We start from the raw sequence: 16,013 nt of genomic DNA, 5'->3' as shown, positions 1-16,013 counted from the left end.
CTTGCGATTGCAAGGCTACCGTAGATTTAGCTGTGTCCGTATCCATCTTCATTTTCTCAAGAGATAAGTCCACATTAGGCCCAAATAAGTGTTGCTCATCAAAGGGTTGATTGAGGATGGCACTTTGGACTTCAGGTTTGAATCCTGAAAAGCGTAACCAGGCATGCCTATGTAAAAGGACACTGGTATTAATTGCCCTTGAAGCAGTATCTGCTGCATCTAGGGCACAACGAATAGAGGTACTGATGATAGTTTTACCCTCTTGTATAAGTTTGCTGGCCCTATTTTTGTACTTGTCTGGAAGGTGCTGCATTATGGATTCTAACTCATCATAATGTGCCCTGTCGTACCTTGCTAGTAGTGCCTGAGTATTGGCAATAGGCCATATGTTTGCTGCCTGGGATGCCGTTTGTTTGCCTGAGGCGTCCAGGAGTTTAGACTCCTTATCTGGTGGGGCAGCCTCGCCTGATGTTTGGGAATTGGCTCTTTTGCGTGCGTTGGAGACTACAAGGGAGTCTAGTGGTGCAGGCCCTTTAATGTAGACTGGATCTGAGGGGGCGGCCTTATACTTCTTCTCACTTCGGGGGTTGATGATTTGAGCCCTGACTGGATCTTTGAAGTCCTCTGGCGCATGCTTAATGACCCCTTTAAGCATGGGTAGAATTGAGGTGGACTTTTGTGTAGTGTCAAAGGTATCCATAAGGAAATTCTCTTCTACTGGGTCAGTGTGTAGTTCAACCCCATGGTATTGGGCAGCCCTAAGGACAAGTTGGTTAAATCCCATAGTTTCCTCTGGTGGGGAAGGCCTGGAGGGGTATATGTCATCTTGTGGCATGTTAGGGACGTCTGGGGTGCTATAATCTTCCCAAGGGTCAGGTGAGCCAGGAGGACTAGGATTATCTAGTGGCTCATTATCTGCACCACCCCGTGTCATCAGAGGTGTTATCCCCGTTGTCATCATCTTCTAAAGGAGTAGGAGATGGTGTAGGGGAGTGATGTGGCAGAGGAAGAGGTGGTGGAGTAGGAGGAGAAGGTATCCTTAGAGGAGAGGTTGCAATGTCCTTCTTCTTAGGATGAGGAGCCGGTGCAGGTGTGTCTAATGGTCGTTTTTTAGAACTAAGAGTCAATCGACCAGTTTTGGGATCCTTAACAAGAGTCTTTTGTGTAGGATCTGAATGAAACAGTTCCTCTGTGGAAGGTAGATCCTTTGGTGCTGAGGTCTTTGGTGCTGTAGGCTTTTTCGGCACCGAACCGGTAGCATCTCTTGGCTTTGAAACATGTTCTTTTGCAGGGTCTTTGGCCGGTGGAATGTGTGTTCAGTTCCGAGGCCTTTTTCGGCTCCGAGGCTTGGAAGTCGGGTCCTTTCGGTGCCAATTTTTTGCTCGGCTCAGAGTGTGTTTTTGGTGCGGAGGAGCCGGTGCAAGTCTTTGGCGCAGAGTGCTTAGATGTGGAAGCAGCAGGCGTGGAGGAGGAAGATGGCTTCTTTTTCGGTGCCGGTAGGTGTGTGCCGGCACCGGGAGTAGGCTTGCCTAAAGGCTTATTAGGCTTCTTTGCCAAGCCCAAAGTCGGGCATGGGAAACAGTGTCTCGGTGTACACCCGGGCCCGAGGGTGTGACCGAAGCCTTTTTGGAGAGTGTCGAGGAAGGGTCGGGGTTGACGTGTGTAGTTACGACCCGCTGTGCCGGAGTGATGTCTTCGACGTCTGAGTCGTCGGCCTCGGAGTTGCCGTCAACGCCATGTTCTTGCTCATGTTCTGGCATGTCGACGCCCTCTTGGAAGAGGTCGTCTGGGATCGAAGATGACGAGCGAGCCATGGTTCTTCAGGCCCGTCGGTCCCGAATCGTCTTCTTGGAGCGGTAGGACGCGCAAGCAGAACAGTCTCTGGCCTCGTGCTCCGGTGAGAGGCAAAGGTTGCACACCTCATGGAGATCGGTGTGGGGAAACTTCAACCCACATTAAGGACACTTCTTGAATGGCGTCCTTTTTATGAGCCAGAAGATAGAGCCGAGGTAGGCCCTAAGGCCTTCGTCGACGACCGGAATCGAAGACTTCGAAGTTGTGAAGAGTCGCGTAGATTGGAAACGCGTTCGAGACAATACCAATGAAAAGGGTGAGGATTGTGCGCCGAAGGAGAATCGGTTCCAAACAGGAGCGCAGGAAACACATCCGAGCCCGATGGCGGAAAAAAACAATCTAAGGATGAAGCCCATGCGCAGTGTAATACAAAGGAGGAGTCCCCTATCTCGTGACTTCCAGAGACTTTTCAGGACAAAAACAACTGCAAACATCCGGGCCCAACACTAGGTGGCGATCTAGGCATAGTGTGTAATCTGAAGCTCATATGCCTCGAACATTACGGAGTCAGCCCGATAAATAAAAAAATATAGGGAGAGCAAAAATGTTTTTAAGCACGAGTGGGGAAGCAACAAAGAGGGCGCTGGTGGAGGAAGCATCACAAAGGAGCTGGGCAGGGGGAAGCAAAACAGACTGAGGGTGGGTGGGTAGGAACACGGAGAGCATGGGCTTCAGGAAGCAACACAGAGGGCGGTGTCAGGAAGCATCAGAGAGGGTGTGGGAATCAAAAGGCAACACAAAGGGTGGGGGGGAGAAGCATCAGGCGAGAGAGAGAGAGAGAGAGAGAGAGAGAGAGAGAGAGAGAGAGACCATCGTGGAAAAGGCAGGAGAGCAGCACAAGAGAAACAGACAGCCACACGGAGTGCGGCCAGGGGAGAGAAGTACACAAGGCATACAGCTGAAAAACACATGCACTCTCATGGAATGATTAACCCAAAAGAAAAAGGCTGTGCTTGAAAAAAAAGCAGTGCAAGGACAGAAGTAATGTGCCCATGCTCAGTGGAGGGATAAACACATTAAGAGGAAGGAGAGCCAACACAAACAAAGGAAAAGCAAGTAAATGAAAGACAGCAAAACCATCCAATAGTAAGCAGACGGCAGGCTCTAAGCCCACAATAAGCTGACAACCGGTCTTTTAGCCAACAGACAGCTTTCCTTTTTTTGGGGTTGAAGCCAAGATGGTGGCCACATCGAACAAAATCTAGTGAGCTACGTAGCCAGCCTGTATAAGATCCTCAAATAATCCTTTCCAATCAGTCCAGATTTGCAGCCGAAGACCATCCAGGCACCCGACATGTACAACAGATGCCACCCACTCAGATTTGGGTGTAATACTACTGCCATTGTACAACCGCGGAAAAAGAAGGATAACCAGTTAGGCAGGGCTTCAATGGTGCCAACACAGCCCTGAAACTACGTTAGGCCAGAGAGGTGCCATAATCAACCTCTGCGCTGGTGACCCCTGCAGCAACTAGAGCGGCCTATCCTCATTGCATTCTCCCTCAGGAGTGCTACCTGCGCAATTGTAGGCCAAAATGTGCTCTTTACGCATCCCTAAACGGGGTCGTTTAGGAGCTTCAAGCATGGGGCTGTGACCTCTGTGGGTTTCTTCCGATCTCCTCTAGGGCTCTGAGATAGGGGTGCTCTTGTGGCTGGAAGTGAGCGGGGACACCTGCCCGCTGAGTGAGTACATGAGGGGCTGGTACGGAATTAGATTACACTATACAGCATGGCCTACCTCTCTCAGATATGTCCCTACCAGGTGACTGGAGGTGGCATTCTACTAACAATGTTTTTATTTTACATGTTGGGTGGTCGGCTGTTGCTGGGCTACTCTTGGGTCTGGGAGTTCATAGTTCAGGTTCTTATAGTTTTTCTCTGGGGTTTGCACTGTGTATGGATGGGGGAGGTTTGGTTGCTAGGAGCCGCCGGGGAGACCAGCGGTGGACACACATGTGATCTGTTCAGATGCAGGACAAGCGTCATACACTAACCTTTCTGTCTTGGAATATCCGGGGGATGGGTTCAACCTCTAAATGCCATGATATCCGCAGGAATCTGCGGCAACAGCGGGTGCAGGGGGCTATGCTGCAGGCCACTCACCTGGTAGTGAGGTAGAGCACTTGAGGCTTAGATGTGGGGCCAGTTGTAGAATACCTCCTATTCCGCTTATGCTCCAGGGCATTGATATGGATTAGATCGGGGACACCCTTTGAGCTTATGCACTCCACCATTGACCAGAAGAGACATTATGTCCTACTTAAGGGTAAGGCTTAGTCAATACGGGATGCACACAGAGTACTTGGGGCGCACCCTCGAAGACCATAGTTCCTTGTTGTTGGGCTTCTGTCCAGTTAAGGAGCGTCCAGAGATCCGTATGTGGTGACTTAACCCACTGTTCTTAGAGGATGCTTGTTTTCAGGACTCTCTGGGAGAAATGATTGCCCAGTACTTCAAACTCAATGAGGGTTCTGCTTCCTCAGGCCTAGTCGGGAAGAAATCCCTTAAAGTGGTTGTTCGGGGTCACTGTTTGAGTCACTCGGTCAGAGTAAGAAGGTGAACTAGGAGGGGAACTATGGATTCTGGATGGCAGGTTGCAGGAGCTAAAAAATGCACTGGGATCCGATGGGGATGCTGCGCTCCACTTCCTTGAGGCTTGATAGCAATATAATGCTGTGTTAGAACGTCTCCGCTGTCATTATTATAAGAACTATATTGCCAAAGCACATGATGCGGAGGGACAGCTGGGGAGGCATTTGGCTTGGTTCATTCGTCCGGAGGCCCGTGGGGCCCTTATTACACAAATTCTTATAGAGGGCAGCATAACTCTGTATTCTTCCACGGCCTTTACCACTTTGTTTCAAGAATATTACAAAACACTGTATAGGCGTCCAGAAGCTCTGTCATTGGAGACACAGGCTGCCTTTCTGCGGCAAATGCCACTGAGCGTGCTTACTCACGAGTCACGGGAAAGCATGGAGGGGGCCTATGATGGCATAGGAGACTTGGTACGCCATTAAGGAAATGGCTACTGGGATGACCCCAGGTCCTGATAGTCTGCCTGCTGAGTTGTATTCCACGTTTGCAGGGACCCTTGCCCCAAAACAGGAGTTGCTGTATTCTGTTTAAAGCATGGAGCGCTGCTTGCGTCCACACTAGATGCAATTGTGATCCCACTCCCCAAGACTAAGATCCTGGGTGCCTGTACCACGGCGTTCCGCCATCTGTCCATGCTCAACATGGACTTCAAAATTCTTAGCAATGTTCTGGCCCTCCAGCTGCTTCCCCACAGGTCTGCATTGATAACACGAGAACCAAAACAGTTTAATTCCATCTCGCAGTGCTTCCCTTAATCTTCTGAGGCTATACCACGTCCTTTAGCATTTGAAGGTGCAGTCTGTCAGGCCATGCGTATGTCAGTAGACCTTGAGAAGGCCTTTGATTCACTGCAGTGACATTTCCTGTACCAGGTGATACATCAGCTGGTACGCGGGTGCTGTTGGATTAATTGGGTCACTACTTTATTCTGCACGGACTGCACACATTAGGATGGGCACTACCATCTCTCCACAATTAGATGTCTATAGAGGTACCAGACAAGAATGTCCCTCTGTCCCCCTTTCTTTTTGCTTTAGCCATGGAGCAGTTGTGGAGCTCTTCGATGGGAGGTGGTGTGCTCAGGCGTGGCAGTAGAGGGCCAGGAACATATTTCTCTTTATGCAGAAGATCGTCTTCTTTATTTGGCCGATCGCCAAACGGGTGCAGATACCACTTTACATCTTTTAGGAGAATTTGCTCTGCTTTAAGGCCTTCGGATCAACAAAGCCAAGACCTGCTTGTTCCCCATGTCGCTGGGAGTTCTGCTGCCGTTGGATATTCCACTGGACTTAACTGCGTCTACCACATCTTTTAAATACCTGGGAATTAGGATATTCCACTCCCTTGAAGACCTTCGGTGAGGCAATTTGCGGAAGGCCCTTAGATCACTTAAGACCTGCATCTCCTTCTGGAGATCTCTTAAGTTACACATTATGGTCAGGATTTTGTTGTTCAAAATGGTTATGCTCCCGAGATTATTGTATTTTTTTTATTAATCTCCCCATTGGAGTGCCTCGGTCTAGGTCCCGGCAATTAGATTATTTGCTTTGGGAACAGATATAGGATGGATGCTGTCTAAGGTTCTCCCTGGAGGTCCTTTGGTGCCCACCTGATATGGGGGGGCAGGGTGCACATGATTTTGAGTTATATTTCTTGGAATTTCAACTCCAGTAGGTCACCCACTAGCTCGATGGGGCTAGACGTCAAGAGTTGTGTTTGATGGGAATGGCTCATAATCAGACCATGCTGCTGGCAAAATTACTTTGCCCAGCAACAGCAATTCTTTGACCTAGGGTGTTATTAGTGATGGCCTTGATGTGTTCGAGGCTTTGCAAGCAGAGGACTACGGGTACACCCTCTACCTGCCTGTCTTCCGCTGGTTGGTCTCACCCATGATGACCCTCTCACTTTTTTGCACAACTGGGCAGCTGTCAGCCCAGATAGATACTGGCTTGATAACAGTCGGTGACTGTTTTCAATTGGGAATCTTACTCCAGATGGAGGAATTAGTGGCTCAGTATGATCTACCCCCAGGTCAATTCCTAACCTTTGAAGCATTGTCACGGACATTTGGAGACTTGTGGGCCAGTGGGCGGCTGAACCAATGACACAAGGTGATAACCGCTTTCGTGTCCATGGGCACGGCATTTAGTGAAGTGGCTTTATATGTCACTAACCAGTATGGTCCGGAGGGACCTGTTGAGGCATAGGTGGGGAGAGATATTGGGCAGAGGCCTACGGACTCTGAATGGAGTAGGGTTCTGGCGTACCCTAAAAAGGTCTCCAGAAATATGAGACTGAGGTATACTCAATTGAATTATATTCATATGACATACCTAACACCCCACAGACTACAGGTAATCTATGGAGGTGACCCACGCAGTTGACCCAGGTGTAAACATTTGGATGTGTATTTTTGCCATATGACCTGGAGCTCCTCCCTATTACAGCCGTACTGGAATGAAGTGATATGTCCTCTGAATGCCACCCTGAACTGAGTACTCGCTTGCAATCTGGAGGACTGCTTACTGGGGGTGTTGCCTAGACCCCGAAAATATAAGGTTGGTTCACAAATACTGGATTTAGCCCTAGAGTTTACTTGAAGACTAATTGCAATAGCTCGGAAGTCAGCAGTGGGGCCAGTGATGGGTACGTGAACGAATGATGTCACCATGTGGGCTAGGGCTGAGGAGAGGGCCCCGATTCATGAAGACACTGGAGGGGTGCGGCGACGGGAGAAGGGTTGTGGTCAGAGGTATTGGAGGCTTGGCAACACCCAGGGACTGCCACAGAAGAGAGCCCTGACACAATAGATGGATTGGCTGAGAGGGATTAAGAAGACTCGGAAAAAGAGAGTAGACTTTAGAGTTAACAGCCTCATGTGCCCTTTGGCTGCCCTACCTGCCTTAGATAGTAGCTCTGCTAGCCATGTCCCCCATTCCACCCCAATCGCTTGAGTTCCTGCCTCAGGCTCGGACAACCCAGGAGCTCCAAAAGATCTCGGTCAGGCTATCCTCCCTCACCGGATCTGTTCTGTCACCCTCCCTTTTAAAAATTGCCATGTGCGACCACTGAGACAGTTTGGTTTCCTGTTTCTGTTATTAGTTTTTCATATGATGGCATCTGTGATTTCCCTCCCCTTTATTTCTGACGCTTAGTCTACATGACAGTGAGACTTGGAGGAACATTTTAATTTCTTTCGAAGCCATGCATTATGTGTGTTTTAGGTCACAACTAAGCAGAGACCCAGCGGGTGGAAAATGGAGGGAATAATTGTCAGTATTGTTCTATACTGGTTCGTTAAATTCAACTCACTTTTACCACAGTTATTTCACCTTTGATTATACACCTGCTGGCTCTCTTTTGTAAGCCATGTTCATTGGAATGATATTTACAGATCGAGATGTCAAGACGCGAGTGTACTGAATTTTTGCCAATAAACACGTTTCAAAACAAACAATTTTTAAAATAGCAGCTTTCCCTGCTTGCTAGTCAAGAAATAAAAATGATTTTTTTTCACTTTATCACCCAAAAGGAAGGGGAAGAGAGCAAACAGCCGTTTCTGAAGTAGGTGCTTCAGAGAAGGAAAGCTGAAGCAACGCTGCAGGAGAACCAAGCTATTTATTAGAACACTGTTTCTGGTGAGAACCGGCTCCTGTCCCCACTGCACTCCCTAATTTGTGTGGCGGGGGAAGAGGCAGAAGGGTGTTAGTAGCCTTACTGCCAATACCCACTGAACAACAACAACTGTTAATGAACCCCTCTTTATATGCACCCTCACCAGTGGCTTAAGTCCATTACTACAGGTAGGGTAATTAACAGTTGTTACTGCCCACGGTTAATCTGAACATTCGAGTGTTAAGCAATCCAATGAAAACAGTTGAGAGGCACAGGGTCAATAAACGTATGCTCCACACAGCAACATTGGTCTTTTAGTTTTTCCAAGTTTAATTTAGAAAATTCTTCTCTGAGTAGGTGGAAAGTTTCTAACAGCGCTGTAGCTCTTCTGCCTCGGGCTATAGCTGTAGTTAAAGACTAAATAGCTACATTTTGGGAAAGGGCCTGTAAAAACCATGACAATGGTTAGAATTCTATAAAATCAACCACATTTTGCTACACACTACAACATACACAGAGGAAAAAATTTGCTCAAAAAGAAAATTTTTAGAAACAGAAGGATGTCAAGATGTTGAACGCTTTGGTTAGTTTTCTGAGACTGACTTTTAGAAGTCATAAATACTTGTCAAAGAAACATGATTACGTTTTCCAACCTCTTAAGTCAAGTGTTTCAACATTCAATTGTTTTGGTAATTTCCCAAAACTCAATTTCCCCAGGGTATCAATTTAACAACTTCTATTAGTCATGCAGCCTATTCAGAATTATTTTCTTTAAATGCAGGAGGCCCAGTTAGAGTGATTCTCTCAAAGCATATATATAGAACAATTGCTTTATACAGACAAAAATGTACTAATATGTCACAAGGTCGCTGCAATGGGCTTGTCCCAGAGAGCACACATTTAATCCCTTGGTTCTTGCTTTTGGTGAAGTATTTTTTGTTAAAACAAGTGAAAAATTACTATGGCATAAACCGTATATGTAGTTGTGTAAGGTATAATATTCAATTTTATTACCTTTGCGGAGGCAGGGGAAGAGCATCATCACCTACTTGAAGTGTTGTCTCTCCTGACTCAAAGCCCCTGCCCACACTCAACAAATTGTAATAAATACCATATTTCTCTGCACGATTACATACATAGTTAAAGTTTATACACATAATAAAGGGTATACGTGCAACTATGATTGTAAATTGAAGTGACAAAAAAATAACATTTGCAAATTATGGTTAGGACTGCAATCTAAAAACTCACAACAGTTATGCAAACCATAACTTGCACACCAAAAGCAATGCTCATGACCTAACACTTGATATGACAGATGCAAACACAATTTCAAGTAATCTTACAGATGAGATTACGTATAATACTAGCTTTGAACACTGAGCCAACTGTGAATGCAGATTTATTGATTTGTGTAAATATTTCTATTTAACTACATTGTGATTTTAAACCTGGTTATTTATAGGTATCAATATTGAAATCATAAGCATTGCATTTGGTGTGCGAGTTGTGGTTTGCATAACTCCTGTGTGAGTTATGGATTGTGGTCCTCATGCAACAAATCTGACCTCAGTAGTCTAAAAGGTGTCTTGCTTTTGAGGAGATAGAGTTTTAAATCGGATAGCAAATCCTTATATGTCTATTCAGAGCCATCAGAAAACTCAACCTGTTTTAAGAACATGTATTTGAATGGAAACGATGGAAAGACATACACAAGATTGAATGACTTGGGGATCAGCATGACTTCAGCCACAGTACCCATTTTTGGAAACCCAACACAGTAAAACAGTAGGCACTCTGTGTTCATGAGAGTTATAAAGAAAGGCAACAAAGAACACATCCATGCCTAGAAAGATGTTGAAACCATATCCTACTTAAGGGTAAGATGGCGCCCGACTACAATCACTTCAATATTACTTTACCTGGGAAAAATAGGCGCATGGATGTAGCTGCTGGTCAGAATTTCCATAAGCCAAAATAGTTTTTCTCTGTGCCCACTACTTTGCACTGGTTCACGTAGAGCCAGGGTGATGACAGTAAACGTCAGTACCAAAACAGTCAAGAAAAACATTACAAGGCTACTTGATTGCTCTGCGCTGCAAAAGACTGATGGGAGATGCCTCTCATTTCCCACCAATAGGTGTTCACATTCAAAAGCTCTAAATGCAATCCACATCCTGCCAGAGAAGCATCTTTTCAATAACAACTTGACAATCCGTGTATAAGAATGACCTCTCGCGGCTTTTGCCCTGCACTCGCTACAAAGCCAGATCGCATTCGAATCTGTCCGTTAAACTGGGCAATGAGGCCCATTGAGACTACAGCGTTCTCTCCACAGAACTCATTTATAGCCTTGTCTGTTATATCGACAGAATGTAGAACACCATAAGTGTACCAATCTATCACCTGAACCAACTTATCTGGCACAAACATAGGAATCATGTATTTTAGTCTCTTAATGCGTTTCTCTGACGTCAACCCTTTTATCCTTAGTATGTCCATCACTGTCCCAATACACTGATTTTCCTTGCCTGGCAAAAAGCCTTGACTTTGGGATGTGAAGGGAAAACACCTGCTCATGCAGTAGTGTCATTGCTTTCTCTCATGTGCTAGCAAAAAACAGAATGAGCAACTAGAATAGATTCAATTTCTAGTATGCATTATATAAGCTACAAATTGAGTCACATAAGGCAGGGTCAGCCAGCAGTGTGCAGACAGAAGATCATGTTGCTGCTTTTCAAATCCGACTCCGAAATAACCAAAATTGCCTCTAGGAAATAACGCAGACAATCGCTAGCAAATCCTACAAAAGAGGGCATCAAATAGCAAAAGTCACTCTGAAATTAAGGCTGCATAAAATTTCAAAAGCACGCAACAAGCTTGTTTCCAACGTATGTTTCAAGAGTGGTGCATGGTCTTAGGATCGAATATATTGTAATCAAAAATGGAATTCTGCTCAATTATATTAAGAAGTTGACTTATTCATGATATAATGGATAATGACAGCCCAACGCTTACTTCGGATATCAAGGAAATCATCATCTAAACCAACAGTTATATGAGGATTATAGGCATGATGACTTTAACACAAGTAGAAAAAATAACTTTTAGACTGAGAGGTCAAGAGGATCAATTCAATTCCATATGGAAATTCTTTTTGTTTCAAGAGAAATATAAATTTTGTTTATATATTGGTTGATATGTCTCACTCTTCTAACTCCTAATCATCCCCTCTTTCTGGGTGTTTCCTGAGAGTCTAATTTTTCACCTATTCCATAAGTACTATCTAGGATAATAGGCTTTTATTGTGATTACTCAATGTTTTGAAAGCACTGGTAATGATTTGACAGCAAGGTTTAAAGGATGTTGGTGTTAATCCCTGATCTTTAGGAAGATAGGACTTAGTCAAGTAGTTAAGATACAGCCATAAGTAGGTTTTACAATTATACTAAAAGGGGCATTTTGCACTTATGTTTTAGTCTTCATATTCATAGTTCTGAGGTAATAGAAAATATGGTTATATGATATCAACCATCAAACTGCTATGCTAAATATATATATATATGAATTAATCGACCTATGAGACTGATTAACATGCTTTTCTTAGCTTTTGAATAAATACATGCCTTGGAAAACTCTGACGTGTATTTGTCATCCGTGGTTGAACTTTTAGAAATCTAGAATAGACACCCGCCACATTACTCCAGTATGATGGAATCTGTCACAGCTGTGCCTCAAGGCAGTGCGCTACATAACCCCATTATTATAGATGCTTCGTATCAAACACATCAAAAAAATATTTCTCTGTTGTGGGTGAAACCATAAATAATGTATGAGAGAGTACTTTTCCTTTTTTAAACACGTTTAGCTTTACAGAATGATAATTTAACTGATTTATGGTTGAGTCAGAATTATTCATAACAATATGCATAATCAACATTGTAGTAAAGTGCGGATTACTTTTTTCTAAATTACATATTACAAGCTATAAACAATGGCGCATTCAAGCAAACAATTTTGTATCAGGAAAACATGAGTACACATCTTAAAGTAATTCAGCTGTATTTTGTGCGGCACTGATGACCAGAAGTGTATGTTTTCCTCATAACAAAAGTGTTGAGGCAAGCGTTCTTTGCTACCTATTCACACGCATCTATTCGTAGAGGTGACATTGTGAGGATGTAGAACTTACCCTGGAAAGGGAATTTCATCCTCCTCTGTCCAGTCTTCATTTCCACCGCCATAAAAGCCACTGCTTGATCTCTGCCCCTCATGACCTGCATCTTCGCTTTCACTATCTCCGAGGGCGCTGTCTGAGCTTTCATTCCTTGGAATATCCCACTCAGGATTGGCACCAATATCTTTCCCAAAACCCTCCTTATCCCCATAGGGGACATGAATAGATTTCCCCAATTTTTGGTCCCATTCAGCAAAACAGTTTTTGCATAAGTCTTGATTAATTCGAGAGCACTTAAAAGTACAAAAATCACTAGGTGCTTTACATAACTTTGTACACAATCTTTTAGGAAATTGCACCTTACAATTGTGACCCAAAATTACTTTATTGTTTTGTGGTGCAATATCATCAATAGTCCTGGTTTCTATTGAACCATCATCTGGAAAATACTCATCAAATAAACTGTTGTCAGTTTTGAAAGGGTTCCAATCCGGACATGTGATGGCAACTTTTGGGAACACCCGCGATGTTCCACAAGATTGGGTTTGGTCCTTCTCAGATGCCATTTCTTTCCTCGGTTTGATATGATGTTTATTGATTTGCTCTGCCACGGCTTGACTCCTGGTCTCAGTATCAGAGTCTGGTGACATAGAGTCTCCAATGAGGAACATCACCTTGGACTGAACCTGGGAAGATGTACATGGCACTGCTGCAGACAACGCCTTATCTGGAGGTTTCTTCTCAACAGCAATCCCAGGTGATGTCAAAGCTCCGAGTATTGGCCCAGTGTCTGGCGACAATCTGTTTTCTACCATTACTGGTTTCACCTTCAAATCTGTCTCTGCTAAGATGCATTTGTCTGCCAGAGCTGATGCACTAATAATTGGAGCTGAGCCTGTACTTATCATGCGCTCCACCTTGGGCTCCAAACAAGGGCTTGAAGTATCTTTATGTAGCCGGATTGGTGTATTATCTTCCCGACCCGAAGAAGGCACAACTTCCTGGGATTCCTTTAAAGGAGTGTTCAACTGTTCATTTTGTGTAGTGGGCGTAGCTTTCGTCTCTTTGGAACCACCTCCTTTATCCTGTTCAGCATACAGGGGACAATGGCAACAAACACAGTGACTGTCCATTGTATTTGATTCTTCTACATTTCTCGAAAAGGAACAGCCCTTGTTTTTATGCATAGTGATAAAAACATATTCGGATTCCTCTACTTCACCTTTCTGGAGAGTAGTGGTGATGACAGTCCCCGGTATAACAATGGCTTCATCTTCACCATTCTCCAGCAAGTGGGTCTCTTGCAGCTCAGAGCATCTGATGAAATATGTGAGAAAATATAGAAGTCGCTGGATAAGTTCCTGTCTTTTGCCAATGACAACTGTTCTTGCAAGTCTGACAGGAGATCCAATTGCGCCATACAAGTCTCCTGTGAATAATAAAACACATTAGTTACATTTTTGGCTTTGTTATTCAGCCTAATTTCATATTGGATATTAGTTTTAGACAAAATAACATTTGCAAACTAGTTGGTACTCATAAAAGCATGTGCCAGAAGCTGTGCATTAAACACATTTTCTAACCCGACTTTGGTCAAAATTGATGATAAAATGCTACGGTAGCCTTCTAGTACTTAAACAGGAAGATCTGTTTAAAGGAAAAATTATGATGTAAGAATATACAATGTAGGAGTTGGTTTCTCATGGCATTAGTCAACTTTGTATAAGCAAACATAGGTGAAAAAATACTGCATTACATATTTAAATACAAAAATATTCTAAAAAGTAAATACCAAATTATAACACTCTTCGACAATGCCAATTGGTCTGGCTTAATACTTAAAGTGCCATTTGTGTCATTGATGGATGTAAACTACAAATCTGGAGAGGAAAATAAACGCTTACAAAGTTATTTTAAAACTGTTGTTGTTTGCTGATACTTTTAAAACTCTTTACTCACTTCACGGGCACTGTGCACCTCGCTGAGCAGTCCCCCGCAGACCCCCTGACACAGCGGATATTATCGCTGAAACAGGGATTCCCCCTCTTCGCAGTCAGTAGGCGGAGACACGCCCACACCGGAGGCCACGCCCCCAACACCCCCATAAATGTGCCAGTCATGCAAGCGCAGCGGACGAGCGCAGCAGGAGCGCCTAAGGCAAGCCCGTCTGCGCCCGTCCGCGCACGACCGGGCTCAGGGCCAGAACCTATGTCGGATCTGGGTCCCACAAGGGTAAGCTATTCCCGCCGAGACATTCTCAGTCTTAGACCTTCTAATAATAGCACCTGTAATTATGTACACGATTTGGAAGGACCTTTTACGAGCTGCACTATCTGCTACCCAGCTCAGCTACAACTCCCTAAACCCCCAGTCCCCCCCCCAGGCCTAAAACTAGCCGCATTAAACTGCAGGTCCTTACCCAGGCATGCCCTGCTCATTAACCATCTCATAGCAGACCATGACTTGGATATTCTGTTTCTTACAGAAACGTGGATTACCGACCATTCGGAGGCGGATATAGTCATAGCCCTTCCTCCGGGCTTTCTCATTCAGTCCCAACCCCGCCCCTCCGGCAGAGGTGGTGGATTAGCCATCATTCACCGGGACTACTTTTCGTGCAGAGCTAACGATGCCCAAATCTTGGATGCTGAAAGCTGCCTGTTCACCATCCAGCTAGCCCCGACAAGTTAGCTGTCTGGTCTACTGATATATCGTCCCCCGGGCCACCATGGCCCTTTTGCGGTAGCTCTCCTTGAAGCCATATCATCTCTAGCCCATCTTACCTCTAATTTCTCTATTTTAGGAGACCTGAACATACATTTTGACGATCCTCTAGACACAGGCGCAGTTGATTTGATCAATGCCCTGGCAGCCTATGACATCCACCTGACTAATTCCGGAGCCTCACACAATAAGGGACATCTGCTAGATCCAGTGTTCACTAATATCCACTCTCTGGTTACTAAAGAGTCCCTCCCCCTCCCATGGACGGACCACTTCATGGTCACGTTTCATCTACCAGGGGTATTCAGGAAACCACATAAACTAGCTACATATACCAGGGACAGAACATGGGCCAGACTTTCGGCGGAAGACTGGACCAGAACCCTTAACTCTTCGACTCCTACCCTTCCGGCTGATCCGGATATTGCCGACAAACAGTTCAGGACATGGATCTCCACCTCTCTCGATTCCATCCTCCCTTTAAAAAATCGTGAGGAGAAAAATGGGAAAATGGGATCTGCCCCTTGGTATACCCCCGAACTCAGATCTCTCCGCAAAGAGTGCAAAAGGGCAGAGAGATTGTGGAGAAAGGACTGGCTCCATGCCAGTAAGGATGCCTATCGCAGGTCAGTGAGAGTCTATAAATCTACGTTAAAGCTCGCTAAAGCCACACACTATGATGCCAGAATAAAAAACTCTACCAACTCGGTGAGAGAATCTTATCTCATCGCCAAAGAATTGCTTAAAATCCCAGTTCCTCCCTCTTCGCACCCTCCCCCTGTGGACAGAAGCAACGAACTGGCTATCTACTTCAATTCCAAAATTGCACGAATACTAGCCTCCCTCCCACCTCCTAGTCCATCTCTCAACACGGACAAAGAGGTGACTTCCAATACGATGGGTAAGAGCTTACACCCTCAATTGCTCACATTTAGAGCAATATCCTTGGATGAAGTAGTCTCAACACTGGCCAAGATGAAAAGCGGCTCTCCTCTTGACCCGGCCCCTGTCAGATTTCTAAAAACAGTGTCCCCTACCATAG

At 45.0% G+C, this 16,013-nt stretch overlaps 1 protein-coding gene across 6 annotated transcripts in view; it reads right to left on the bottom strand.

Annotated features, from left to right (window-relative positions):
* FNIP1 (folliculin interacting protein 1) overlaps window positions 1-16,013 on the bottom strand; it is a 333,439-nt gene that overhangs the window by 40,778 nt on the left and 276,648 nt on the right. For all 6 annotated transcript variants that reach the window (XM_078653129.1, XM_078653133.1, XM_078653134.1 and 3 more), the window contains one exon: window positions 12,263-13,676. In XM_078653129.1, coding sequence (XP_078509255.1) covers window positions 12,263-13,676 — 1,414 coding nt within the window. The remainder of the gene's footprint in view (window positions 1-12,262; window positions 13,677-16,013) is intronic.

Source organism: Lissotriton helveticus, chromosome 7 (genome assembly GCF_964261635.1).
Source record: "Lissotriton helveticus chromosome 7, aLisHel1.1, whole genome shotgun sequence".
NCBI classification, from domain to species: domain Eukaryota; kingdom Metazoa; phylum Chordata; class Amphibia; order Caudata; family Salamandridae; genus Lissotriton; species Lissotriton helveticus.
The sequence above is the reverse complement of the archived record's forward strand: the minus strand, read 5'-3'. Positions and strand labels throughout refer to the sequence as shown.